The sequence below is a fragment of the Semicossyphus pulcher genome, unplaced genomic scaffold (genome assembly GCF_022749685.1).
Source record: "Semicossyphus pulcher isolate SPU_LCO1_2020_fin unplaced genomic scaffold, fSemPul1.0.p SCAF_3, whole genome shotgun sequence".
In the NCBI taxonomy this organism is placed as follows: domain Eukaryota; kingdom Metazoa; phylum Chordata; class Actinopteri; order Labriformes; family Labridae; genus Semicossyphus; species Semicossyphus pulcher.
The window spans coordinates 4,586,881-4,601,533 of NW_027211704.1; the positions used below are offsets into that span (position 1 = coordinate 4,586,881).

At 39.5% G+C, this 14,653-nt stretch overlaps 1 protein-coding gene across 1 annotated transcript; it reads left to right on the top strand.

Moving 5' to 3' along the window:
• Positions 1-2,087: 2,087 nt before the first annotated feature.
• On the top strand, positions 2,088-14,195 carry nudt3b (nudix (nucleoside diphosphate linked moiety X)-type motif 3b). The gene is made up of 5 exons (XM_069678372.1): positions 2,088-2,360; positions 4,613-4,723; positions 9,469-9,513; positions 9,616-9,700; positions 9,994-14,195. Exons 1-5 carry the CDS (start codon positions 2,262-2,264, stop codon positions 10,188-10,190), a joined length of 537 nt encoding a protein of 178 aa, XP_069534473.1. The 5' UTR covers positions 2,088-2,261; the 3' UTR covers positions 10,191-14,195.
• The last annotated feature ends 458 nt before the right edge of the window (positions 14,196-14,653 follow it).

The window sequence follows — 14,653 nt, forward strand, 5'->3', positions numbered from 1 at the left end:
AAAAGTTCAACTTTAGACTCCACAGTATGTTTACCCAAATGTGTTTTTGAAAAATGCGACACAAGCCTCGATGCTCCTCTTTGTTAGATGTGGTTTCTGCCTCCCATGGGAACCATTTCTGCCCAGTCAGTTTGTTATGGTGGAAAAAGGAACGCTGGCATTAACTGAAGGGAGTGAAGCATGCCATCCCTTAGATCTTTCCTTTTGTTGTGGATGCGTTCTTGGATTGATTTTGTAGAGTACCACATGGGAAGATTCCCCATTATTCTCTATTTTGAGATAATGGTTCACTTAAATCCCACAGCCTGGCTTTGTAACCCTTTTCATTCTCATCTCTTCGAGAATTTATTTCAATCACGCGACGCAGCATACTGTGCTGCTTGTTGAGATTTTTAAAACCAACTTAGCTTTGCTGGAAAAGTTCAATTGAAGTGATGATGTGATTCGCCAAGGCTGACATTTATTCCATTCTGTGGCAATTCTTTTTGGTACATTGGTTGAATAAGGGTGACACGACAATTTCACACAAGGCAAGTTGGTTTTGGACAACTTCTGTCCCTCATTAAACAAATTCATCATTTTAAAAACTGTATTTTTTGTTTACTTAGATCATCTCATATTATTTTGACACCTGAGATGACTAAAAGTGACAATTATTCAGAAATCAGACAGAGAGCAAATACTTTTGTTTCATAAACCTCCTGTATTTCAATGTTTTGATAGGTTGTTGTTACCAAATATACAAAAACATTGTAATGGAAATTATAGTTATAGTAGTTCGGCCAGTTTTTAACAATTTCTCCCCACCAAAAACACACATAAAGTTATATATAAATTCCACATGAAAACATTGAGGGATTAAATAAAATAAGAAACCAAAATTAGCATTTATATATATTAAAGTAAAGATAAAATAAAAGAAATGTGTCTGTTTCTAAAAATAGAAATAAATAAATAAAAATATCTGCCCAAAAACACATTAATTGTATATATAATAGAACAACTTGTCCATATTTGTGTAAAAGCTCATTTGCCAGTTGGACACTAAACAGTTTTTGGATGAAAAAAGCAGGGATGTGTTTTAATCAACCGCTGTCTGAGATGTAATGAGAGAAAAGTAAGATCCACTTCAAATGTCAGCATGTGTTTGGAGAAACCTGAGCCAGAATATAAGTGAAGAAATTGTATTGATTCCTGGTGGGAAATTGGATTCTCACAGCAGTAAAAGAAATGGGACTGCTATGGAAACGAAGACAATCAGGAGGTCTCAAAGAAGCAATAAGAAGAAACCATAAAAATTGCTATAATAAACAACGGATGCTTTGTGTAAGAAATGCTTATGGTATTTCTTGGTATCTTAAATCTATAGGACAAAAAATATTGATGATCAAATAATTGTTAAAAGTAATTTGTTTAAGAGCTGCAAATAACAATCATGCTCAATTTAAAAAAAAATAGGTGATAATTTTCAGCAGTTACAAATCCACAGATATAGAGTATATTATTATGTATTACGGGCAAAAATTGTCACACTTCAGCAGGTGAAACCAACAAATGTTTGACTTTTTGCTTGAAAAATGACTGAATTAATCAATTGACTATCAAACAGCTGCAGATTATGTTTCCTTCAATTGCCAAATCCATTAATGAACTACTTGTTTCAAACCTCAAAGTTTTATGACTGGGGTTATATCATACACAAGTTAATCGGCCATTTTATTAAACATTACTGGATCAATTTTGAGGATCATGCTGGCGCTGTCCGTCACCAGCGGTGCTGAAACTCAAAAATCATACCACAATTACAACTATTTTGTAATACTGACAGCATACTATATGGATACGTTAAATCTTAATTATTTTAGGTAAAGGGGTACACACTATATTATTGATATTCGCATCAAACAAGTGGCCGTGGCAAGCTATTGGGAGCCAAAAGTGCCAGCTTCTTCACCGGCTCACTCCAGTCGGAGCGTGGTGTTGCGTTTTCCGTATCCGTTGCCCCAATTCTTCAACGCCTGCTAGGTTATTTTCTTACGCTCGCCGAGCTATTAAAGGTTAAATTACGTCGTGGGCGTAGCGGCTCCTTGTAATGGCGACCGTGCCGTAGATGTGCCTAGGTTTGTGAAAATGAAGCGAAGAAGAAGTTATTTCTTTTAAGTAAAACGCCGAGGTTCCCCGAAGGAGGACTTTGCGTCTACAACCATCATCTTTATAAGTGGTCTACTTAGCCGTACTTTTGAACTTTTGTGCCCTTTGAAATGATGAAGCTCAAGTCAAACCAAACCCGGACGTACGACGGTGATGGGTACAAGAAGCGGGCCGCCTGTCTGTGCTTCAGGAGCGAGAGCGAAGAAGAGGTGAGGCCGGGGATGTTGCTGTCTGGAGGGCCGTGCTAACATTAGCAGTCGAACCTGCATTCAGTGTGTTTTCTGTCTGTAAATCTTTACATTCGTCAACACAGCAGTGGTTTTGTGCCAGCTGGAAACAACGACTTGCCCATTTCTTAAACACACATGTTGTCTTTTGTGGTTGTACTTTAAAAATGAGTTTTGAGCTCGTACTTACCTAAGTGTTATGTAAGCCTCTTTAGCTGTGCATGTAGCAACCTCGGGTTTTCTGCCCAGCGTCCTGTTAGCTGCACGCTAATGCAAAGGTTAGCTTGCTAATTAGCCGCGTTGCTGCTGTGGGCAGCCGGCTCTCGGCCAGCGACCACAGCCCACACCACTGGCTGTGGTGAGGGGTGACTTTATGACCAGAAACGGCTGGATAGACATCATTGTTTCGTTTTGTAAAGTGACAGGTTCAGATTTGTATCTGCCTATGTTGCCGATGATTTGGCGCAAAAGTAACAGTTAACTGTGTTAGCTGTAATGCAACTGGTATTGCTAGCCAAACATTAGGCTGATAAGTAGCTAGTTAGCTTTAGCCGCGTTAGCTCTAGCCAAAGAGAGAGCCGGTTCTTGATAGCCTAAAATCAATTACAGTACAATTTGAATCATCCACTCGGCTGAATGTTAAATTGTAGCCGTTTGTTTTGAACACATTCCTTCACATAATGTAATTTAACTTTACTGTTAATGTGCCAGTCACTACTTTCACGCGCTCTCCCACGAAAAGCACTGAAAGTAGCCTGCAAAGGGTTATTTGAGATCAGGGGCGATTTGGGAAGCTGATAGTGTTGTGACGTTCGAGAACGATCCGATTCTTTTGAACGGCTCTTTGGTGCGAACGACGGGAACAGAGTTGTAGGTGGGAGCCAGTCTTTTTATAGTTTTGCCCAAATTTCACTGCCCGCCCTAGATCCACTCCCTTTTATGCCAAATTACCACAGGCAGCTTTTTTCAACTGCAACTCCGCTATGCTAGGTCACGTGCAGCGGAATCATGTCACCACAACATAGTGCTGACGGTGAGCAACATTATAACCCTCTGCCAAGTTTGATGTTTATCTGTTGACATCTATGTCATTCAGAGTTGAATCATAAATCATTGGCAAACCAATGACGATGATTAATTGTAGGGATGCACGATATTGAATTTTTTGCCGATATCCGATATGCTGATATTTTCCAACCCTTTTTGCCAATTTCGATATATTAGGAACATGTTTTTTCCCACCTGATTGCAAAGAACATTAACTCTCCCCTGTAGTGGAATTGATATCATGCCTACTGTTATTGTTGTGGCCCAATGGCAGATGCAGAAATAAAATAATAGTGCTTTTTAAAATGTGCACATTCACTGGGCAATATAAGAAAAGTACTGAAACTTAGGTTATGTACAAAATGCCATATTTATTTGTATGTAACTTAGGTTTTGTACAAAACTCCATATTTATTTGTGTGTAACATTTTCAAATTTTGAGAGTGCAGAATTTTAAACATGCGCGCCGACACAGAGTGCAGGCACGTTCGCGAGTCCGACCACTCTCTCACCTTGGAGCCATAAGATCCGACTCCCTTTAAAGAGCAATAATTCCCAACACTAGAAGCTAATGTCCGGTCAACAACAAGCACAAAGATGTCTTTGTGGTGGAAACATTTTACGAGGGGAAGGAGACGAATTGAGACTAAACTAATTCCTCATTCTGGCTAAAAGCAGAGGCCAGATAGTGAACAACAAGGACTGTTGATTTACAGGGATCACATCTGTATGACCTGCACGTAGCTATAAACTTTTACCAGGGACTCTTGGCTACCAGGTCGGCACTCAGCCAAGCTTAGATTTTCTCCAAGTGATTGTTGACAACATAAACTCACCATACTTGAATGGAAAAAAGCAAACTCTGTGACTCATACCCTAGCTATTTTAAAAAAATTGCATGAATTGCTTGTAACCGCACAGTGAGTTGGCTGCATTCGCACAACATTCAGCTTGAAAACTCTGCTCTAGGTCCCTTCTGTGATAGTCTTGATGGTTTTCTCAGAGTTGACAGGTAGCTGTTGTGTCATATGTTGGGGTTTGTCTCTTCTTGCATCTTTCAATAACGCACATTACAAAATATTTAACTCAAGCAGCAGCACTTCTGTTATCCTGACACGCACTAAAGAACACTGTTGACACACATCATTGTCCTGTCTAATAGGGTTTGTATGGCATTTTTATTGTAGGTGCTGCTGGTGAGCAGTAGTCGACATCCTGACAAATGGATAGTTCCTGGAGGAGGAATGGAGCCCGAGGAGGAGCCCAATGTTGCTGCAGCTCGAGAAGTGTGTGAAGAGGTTGGTCTCGTTACTTCTGTCGTAATTGTTATATCTTATTTAAGCCCATATTGTGAGTCCTTTGTTTTTTGACCTTGTATCTGGCTGATATTGTCAGAAGAACATTCCTATGTAGACTCTGCACTGGTAAACTTTCCTTGACCCTCATATTCGAAACATGGATGTGAAACATGCCTTTCTAGACTTAGTACATAACCAGGAATATTGTTTCTGAGAATGGATTTCCATTTCCAGCATGGCTCTTAAGTGTATTGTGTTTCATTTCTATTAAATCATGTCTGTATTTAACACTGGGCCTAATACCTTGCTCTCAGAACCCATTTCGTCAGTGCAGTCATCCTGTATGCATGGACAGTCCGAGATAGAGAGAGCCTAGCAACATGTAAGCTGTATCATAGCATCATGTTACAAAGCAGTGTTTGGGCGCTAAAGGAGGTCACACTGAGATTGAACACTGGCTACCCAGCGGTTTCACTGGAGGAATAACCAATCCCAAGAATTAAGGAACATCTAGGAAAACAATCGGCTCTCACTCTTTGTATAATTCAGACAGTTCTATTTTTACAGCAGCAGCCTCCATAGAGAAGCATTTTGAAGGATGCAATTTGTCTCTTTTTGTTTTTGAGGTGTTTTTAAGGTAGAGCTGTTATGATGATAATACCGGTATCAGAAATGTGTCTTAAGCTCTAACCACTAACACCCAGCTTTTTTGCTTAGTGGGAAAGGTTACAATCGGCATTCAGATCCAGGTCTAATGACTCGGGTAATTATTGCCTCGGCTCCGATCGGCATTGATGGGAACACAAAGTCTGTGTTGACACGATAATCTCCTACCCTTTTCCAGCGCGATGCTATGCTTCGTCAGTAACTTCTGCGACTCTTTGTCATCTCAGGTACAAGGTACTAACCGTGTTTCCGGTGCGTTTGTGATGTCAGACGATAACGCAGCTGAAAAGAGACCGGAAGGAGTATACTTCACTGACAATGGGAACAAAGACAATCGGCATCTATAAGCGGGTCTTCCCGGGTCTGAAAAACCCTCGTCAACGTGCTAATTTCATTTGGAAAGGGGTATTATACAGCCCATAATGCTGGCATGATATCGACAAGTTTGCCTGTTTATGCATCTATTCGACATCTTTATTTATTAGCCAGATTTGGCTAATAAATAATAATCTTGTTTCACGAGAAATACATTTCTTCTTCGCCGCTTCAAGACAGTAGCCAACCCGGCAACTTGTGCTCTTCTGCCACCATAGATATATAATGGCTGCCACCAGAAACAACTGTTTTACAACGGTGAAGAACTGATTTCATGTAATCTAACATGTGGCAGTCACAATCAACCAAAGTGCTAGCGCAGAGGCTAACAAAGCTTCAATGAATCAAGCCGTTCCCCACAGAACAACACAGTAGTTTAGCTCATGTCTAGGTGCTTTGCTTGTTTATTTAGAATTCCTTTAGTGGTCATTAGTCAAGAGGTTTTTGCCAGGAGCCAAATTATCCTTAGAGGTCTCCTCCTCTCCACAACAAACTGAGTAATTAAAACGAGAGTGTTTCATCCATACAGGGTGATTAGTAAACAGGAGTTTTTTAAGACTAAAGCACTGGTGTCGGATCAGTTCTTGGTATCAGTCAATTCACCGACTCAAATTTCGTTAAGGATAAATGGCATTACAACATCTTTAGTTTTAGGGAGGACATGAAGCAAAGGGTAAACAGGTCTGACGCCCAGTGGAAATCAATATCCTGCTAATACCGTCAACATCCATCCCCTTAAACGCGGTATCCCTCTTGTGAACATGGTGGTCACTCGTTGGGCATTTCGATCAGAAAGGCGACAGGGCATTGAAGACATTGAATCCCGACCGGCTGTCAGCTCTTGGCGGGTCACTGACCGTAGAAAGCCTATTCTCTGTGTGTGATCCATCACACTGACTGATGCTGATATCATCCCTTATCCTGGCCTATGCAGTTTGGTAGCTTAGGCGGTTGCAGGATGTTGCAGCTTGCCAACACATTTGCACAGGGTCAAACACAATGTCACGTCACTTCTAAGGTGTGTTAAAAGTGCCAAAAGGCTGCATTCAGAAAGTTTGGGATCACTTTAATGCATCACCGCCTGCTGTCGCTCCTTAAGCCTCTTATTGGATGGTGGTGTAACAGGACATATCCTAATCCTGGCCAGCTTATTCTGATGACTATATGAGTGGTGGGTGATTGCTTATGCTTATTGGTTTGGAGTCTTGCCAGGGATGAGAGTTGAGACAAAGCACTCAGGAGCAGGCCAAAGGTTACACAGAGTTCCTTTTATTTTATTTATTTGACTGTTCACAACGTCGCCTCATGCTCGATGCTCAAACACCAGCACTGATTGGCACCGAAAAGACACAGCACAGCATTGCGTAAGTTGTAATTTAGCCTCAACGCTGGACATCCTCTTCCAAAATGATGCCCAGTAGTCTTCAGTTACATGTTGGATTAAATTGGGAGACATTTTCCATCGCATATAAAAAAAAAATACAGGTTGACTTTTGGCCTATTACTTAATCCCTGGCGGGTCTTTGTGGTTTCTAGTGGTGAGCTTGGTCTTTACAAATGATCTCGCTGAAGGCTTGAGGAGTCCAACACTAAGTCCACAGCACAGTGTGTGCAGTCAACACTTATTTATAGACTGAAACGTGAACCTGAAGAAGCTGCAAAGATTTCAGCAAGTGCCCTGGCTCTGTATCTAAACCTGACCTACTACTCACCTCTGGGTGTTAACATCCAGCCCGGAGCTTATTTTTGTGGTCAGAATATGTTTGGAGGCAACGAGCAGTGTGAAATGTTCAAGTTGTCGTCTCTGGCTTGGATATTTGGGTAATGTGAAAAGGAACAGCAACTGACAGCAAAGCCGTTACTCTGTTGTTTTTGACCTTTTTAATGAAACTCAAAACACTTCATAGAGAAGCTGTCACTATGTGAACACAGGTGTTGACATGTATTTCACAGCTATAGGATTAAGGGTTGCAAGAAACCATAATTCATTACCAAACTCTGTTTTAAGATATTATCTTTAGAGGTCTTGTTTTTTCAGCCCATTGATATTCACTTTAACATTATTGAATTAAATGTAGAATCTGTAGGCAGGGATGTGGACTTCAGGGATGGCAAGTGTTCTGGTTTCCTTTTATAGTACGCTTGTAGTCCGAGTAATATTGACCAATCGCGTATCAGCAGGCTGCAGCATATGCAGGAACAACAGTCCGAGCAAAATCAGGCGGAACGTAACGCGCCGTACTGACACCTCGGCTCCCATCAGCTTCATCTGATGATGATTCAGCTTCTTATTAATCTCTATAAACAGACATCTGCAGCAAGTATGCTCGGACCAAACTTGAAAGTGTGTGCATTTCGTTTTGTGGGATGGTTTTTGTATGTAAGGAAAAAATCCAACAGAATATCAATATAATGCAATTCAAAAAAAATGCACAAAAGATTTCTCTCTGCTGGATACAGTAGAGAGGAAGAAGAGTGTAACGCTCCCTGATGGGAGAGGTGTTCCATTGTTTGCGTTTGTTTATTAGCTTGGTCAAAGGTATTTTTATAAAATATGTAAGGCTTTCATTATCTAATGTTGGGATAGGACTAGATAAGCATCTGATCATCCTATTTCGGACAGAAATTGGGATAATTGTTATTGCTGTGTTATTAATGTGCTCATATTGAGCCTTAGTTTTTACTTATTGTATTGTTCTTAAATATTTGGGGTTTTTTTGCTTTGTTCTTTATTATATTTTCTAAATAGTTTTCTCATTTTCAAACCTTTTTTGTTTAAAATTGTTAAAATTGTATTTCTTATTAATCTTAAAAAAAATCTTAATCTTAAAAAGAAAAATTCCCTCGACGCTCTGTCACGAAAGAAGTTCAGCTTTCAGATTTCCCGACTACCTCGCATCATAAATGATCAATCTGACCTGGAAGTCGTTTATCGCTAACCGCTCTCTACACGCCCGGCATGTTCACCGTCGTCCCCAGAGGCTAGATCGTCATCAGACTATAGCGGATGGGATCAGAGATTGTTATAAAACAGGGGAAATCTAAAAAAAATCCATATCTGAAAGGCTAAAAACATTTAGTAACTAGTAAACTAGTAAAGCTTAGTTTATTTCTGTCTAATTGTTGCAGCTCTCGTGGGGTTTAGATGTGAAACAATAAGCTGATTAATCCACTTGTAGAAAAGTTTGGTGTTAGAGTAATTCTCTCTAGTGATTTGTTAACCAAAGTACTGAACTTCTGACTTTTAATCTTTTGAGATTTATGAGGCTGTGTTGAATGTGATGTGCATTTCTGAGTTTGAATCAAATCAGGTTATTAATTAGAATTATCAGACGTTTAGTTGCCTAAATTGCACATGCATAAATTGTGAAACAAATTGAGTCTTACTGTTGTGGAGAATTCTGTGGCTTGAGCTTTTGGTCAAATTAAGTGAGACTGCCTTTGTGTAGGCTTTACTCTGTGTAATTCCTGGGTTCTTTCTGAATCCTACAAATAACACAGAGTGAATTTGCAGGGGATAAAAGCAATCTTATGATGTAATGTAATCCACTGAAATGCAAACACAGACCACTGTTTCAAAATTACAGTCCGATCAAAAACACTACAAGGTTCAAAGATGTAGTTTGTTGTCAGGTTTCAGGACTGCCCTTTAATGTACAGGTGCTGCGTTTTGCACTCACCTCCTCCTTTCTTTTCTTCTACAGGCCGGTGTGAAGGGGACTTTAGGTCGATTAGTTGGAGTATTTGAGGTGAAGTTTGTTTCCTTTCTTGATTTGGTCTTTAAATGTCAACATAATACGCTGCATGTTTTATGAATGGGAATTGAAAATATGATAATTTCCTCTCTGCAGAACCAAGAGAGGAAACACAGAACCTACGTCTACGTTCTTATCGTCACAGAGGTGCTGGAGGACTGGGAGGACTCGGTCAACATTGGTAAAGCTCTGCATTTTGTTGACTTGTCATAATGGGGATCATACGGACAAAGTTCTCAGGCGGTCACATGCTGTCTGTAGCTTTAGTTTTCACTCCCAGGCCTTTGCATTTTTACAGCTCAGGGATTTTATTGCATGTTTGTTGGGGGAGATTATGACACCAGCTTTGTTCCTGTTCTTGTGGCTGTGACGGATAATTAGCTAAAACCTATTTTCATAATGTGTTTTTTTCCCCTTGTGTTGTCTCTTACATGTCTTAACTTGCACTACAATGGTGTCTTGTTCTGTCAACAGGGAGAAAAAGGGAATGGTTTAAAATAGACGATGCCATACAAGTGTTGCAGTGTCACAAGCCTGTGCAGGCCACCTACTTCGAGGCTCTCCAGGAGAGTTGCCTGACCAGTAACGGAACACCTTTGGTGACCACGATAGGTGGGGACCTCTCCCCTACCTACAGCATCAATCAGAGCTCCGTCTCGGGTATCAGATAACTAAAACCACACCTCTGACACCCGCGGAGCTTTCGCCACCACTTGCGCTCTTACTCGTGTCATTTCTCTTCTCTTTCTTTGTTTTTTTTTCTCAATAACATGGTTTGCCTTGCCAACTCCTTTGTGCCAGAACTGTGGCACAGACTTGATGACAAGTGTCGGGTGAATAGTCTGAAACACTTTGTAAATGTAAATGTAATTTTTGACCCCTCTTTTCTTTTTCTTTTTTTCTTTTTACTGACAACTGCATGAAATGTCCCCTCGCTCTCCTCATTCTCTTTCCTTAACGCGCCCTTAGCGTGGTGTTTATTGAATGCAAGAACTACTTTTTACTGTTGTAATGTAAAAGTGTATACTTAGTGCTTAAGCTGAAGGCTTTTGGTGGTCTTTTAAACGTTTCCTCCAAATTTTATTTTTACTTTTCTGTGAATGAATGTGCCCATTAGTGTACTCCCCCTCCCCCTGTTAATACGGATAGGAAATGTTGTCTGTATCTGAATGAACAGAATTGTGGGAAGTGACTTGTCTTGCATGAGCACTGTTTTGTTGTGTCTCACTCGCTCGAGTGACCTGATGCCGACTGTGCAACGGACTTGTGGTAAGGTTTGGATTCTCTTCATTTTGGTCCTTATCGTGGTTGGTGATGTCGCTTTAATAAGAAGGATATGGCCCCTCACTAATCTTTCAATTTCAAGTGTCAAGTGTGTTTCTCTCTTATTGGGGAAGCTAGCCAAGCACTACAAGTTTCACTCTCAAACAGAGTACTTACACAGTGAAGAGAGTGAAGGAATGTCAACCTGCAATGTAAAATGAACCACCTTTTCCTCAGTGTCTTTACCTCCTTTAATTCCTTTTTGGTTTTTTTTAATCTTTCTTTGTGACTTACTACAAAGTCTTCCTCAACATACTGAGAGGGTAGAATTAGCAAATTTCGAAATCATAGACTAGTAATTTTCAAAATTCAAGACATATCACTTAAGTTATTGAAACCCATTTTCATATTTTTACTCCTCACATTCAGTTTGGTTTAAAGCATTTGTTTACATTGTGTTCGTAACTTAGCACAGGTGACTTTAGCGGGCACTTTTTCATTATGGTCATGATTTTTTTTTTTTTAACCCTTCCTTTAGTATTTAATCTGCATCCCCAAAAACACTCTAAACAACTGCTTGACATTGAAAGTAATGGAATCTATAATGCTGTCTTTGGAAAGATGCAGAACAAACAAGCCTTGTACAGTTTGAGACCTCATTTTTAACATGTAAAATGCTTTTGGATACTAGTTTATGTTCTTTTTTTTTTTGGTTTTGTTTTTCTCTCTAACGTCTGGCAAAAGTCTCTTTAGCTGAGCTGCGTCACTCGGCCCCCGATGTGGCGAGAGGCAGCTGGCTCAATACTGTGAAACTGGAGGCGCTGTAGATAGCATGTTAGAGGTTTTTATTGTAAATTGTTTATTTCTGTATAGATCAAAGGTGTGAGTACAAATGACAAAACTCCTCTTACACATCCGTAGTCGTACGTGTCATTTCAACTGAGGGTGAACTGATTGAACTCTTGGCGTTGGCTCTGGAGCTGTTGGGAATTTCCTCTTGAGATAGCATGAAGTACATCTGTGGCTAAAGAACAAGCGTTGTGGCTGTAGGTGAAAGTGAAGAGCTCAATATTAGATAAATATTCTCAAAACCTTAGTTTCAGACAAACAAATTAGCGACGGTTACAATTACTGTATTATTTCCTTGTCTATGGCCATTCTATACATCAAGTACAACAGTAGTACCTTTTAAGGCAGCAGGTTTTCTACTCAATTCAATCAGTGTATTTTCCAATAGAGGGTTTCTTTTATTTGTCTCTATCAGAAAATGTAAACATGACACTGTAGTTTTCTGTCCATTCTGTCGATTTAAACCTTTTCTAACAGACTAATTTTGGCAGCAGAAACCACATGTAAACACAATTAAGATTTCCCCTTATATAGTGAACATGCTGGTTAATTGCTTCCTATTTGCATGTCTGGCATATATTGAGTAATAATAGCATTCATTTGGGATTTTGCCTGTATGTTAAATAAAATTCCACTATTACTCTTAAGGCTAAATTTTGGTCTCCACCACTTGAAATTCATAAAAGTCCTAAATTCGCTGTTTTTTAGCTGAGTTTTGGTCTCCAATAGCTTTTTAAATGTCCAGTATTCACTCTTTTTTTTGCTCAGTTTTGGTCCCTACCATAGAAATGATAACATCTTATATTCTCTTTTATTTTAACTCAAATTTGGTCCCCACCATAGAAATGCTAACATCTTGTATTCACTTTTCTTTAAGCTCAGTTTTGGTCCCCACCATAGAAATTATAAGATCCTATGTTAATTTTTCTTTTAGCTCAGTTTTGGTCCCCACCATAGAAATGATAACATCCTATATTCACTTTTCTTTTAGCTCAGTTTTGGTCCCTGCCAATAGTAAATCATGTAGTAAAACCGTCATTCCTCTTAGCCTCTGTATAGTTATCCAATTCCTCAATCAAATGGTCCAACATGTTAACTAGCTAGATGCTAACTTTGTGTTTTGCTAATGGCTAACACTTGTGGAAGCTTTAGTTTTTGAATGCTGAAGTGTTTTTCCCGAACAGTACCAGATTTGAGTGTGCATAGAAATCTGCAGTGTCTTCATTCAGCTGCCTAGAAACTGATTTAATAACTGAAAATAAAGCCTTCTTGGAAAACTACATTGAGAACTGAAGTTCAGTGGATTGAATGCTAACCTTGAAAAAGGGGGCAGGACGTCTTTACAGTAGCAGTAGTTGTTAATGTTCATGGTCTTTTCTTCCATTAATTGTTTATGGGAATGTAAAACTGCCAGCAAATCAGGCATTAGACAGCCTCTGAATATTGGCCTCTTTGTAATCCCTGAATGAGCGTTTTTGTCCTGAATGATTTAATGTGAAAAGAGTCTAAAGTCTCCTTTGCAACAGGTTGAGACTTTAAACAGAGTTTATTGCTGTGTATCAGAAAGGTGTGGTGGCCAAAGTCTTGCTTTATGATGCCCTACCTGGCACTTCATATGACATTTCGTGTCTTAATCGACATGCTATTCGATGTTCAGAAGATGAAACCGTATAAAGAAAATCTAAAACATGTCCCTGATTAATAATTGGCGATGAATTCCTCTGCTCTTAATGGTTTGATGAGGGTGACAGGTACTGTCAAAATGAATGTGAGGAGGATTTCCACAAGTAACAGCCAGTGACTTAATCATTAATGACCACTTGTTCTTTATCCATATTTTCTTTTCTGTTTGTTCTTTAATCTGTTGTGTTATTGACAAGCTAATGTCATGTATATAGCTAACACAGCACCCTTACAGCCAGAGGACGCACTTTGGCTTTGGTCAATAAAGATTATTGTCCTTTTTTTCAGGCAGCTTCTGCCTTATCTAAAGAGAGAGAGGGAATATATAAACATGCCTCCATGTAAGCACGTTAATGTGGAGTTATGATGGAGCATTTCTCCCTGGAGATTTCTGCTGTCACAATTGGCTCTTTTGTAAACGACATTCAGAAATTGGGGATTTAAAAAAACTGAAAACATAGAAGTATAGAGTCCCTTCTTTTCATTTACCAAAGGTGATTGTTAAGATACAAATTGCCCCATCTTGTGGCCAAAGCAAAAATATGAAAAGCACATCACTTTGCCGCTGAGGATTGTAACATTCAGTTTCTTTAGCTTATGGCCATTTTGGCAACTGAATGACTTAATTATGAAATAGTTATAAACAGAATTTAAAAAAATTACCCCAAATACTTGCAATTGAATAACAAAGTCAACATATGTGCACTTCTAGCGGTTGACCTCGGCCTTGAAGCGACATCGTGCTCTCCAAGGTATCTGTGTCACTGGACTTTTCTTTTCCTCTCTTTTGTCATTTGGGACTGTGGAATAAAACCAGTGCGAGAAGACTGAAGATTGTAATATAAATGTGCCAACAAATAAACACCAGTATTTCACATTCAGGCCGGTGTCATTGTTTGTGTTCACGTTGGTGAGATTTCTCTGATGTGTGTGCCTGCATGAATCTTTTTTATAAAGTAAATACCACGCCTGCTTCCATATTACACACTAGGGGTGGGACTCACAGGGTAACTCGCATTACGATACGATAACGGGATGCGATACACGATAACAATACATCACAATATCTGAAGAACACAAAGAGTGAAGGATTAATGAATGTATTCACTGCAGTTTGGTGTCGATTTCAAAGAATTTGACACAAACTGAGATGAAACAATGTTTGTGTTTTCAGCCTTTCTGTCTCAAATTTGCAGAACTAAAGAACAAATTTGCATTTGAAAGTAGCTGGCGAATCTCTTAACTTCTTTTCACTGCTGTCCGACATTATACCACTGTCTGCTGTCAACTTCTTCTCAGGTCAATTGATTTTTTGTCACATTACCCTCATTTATGTCAT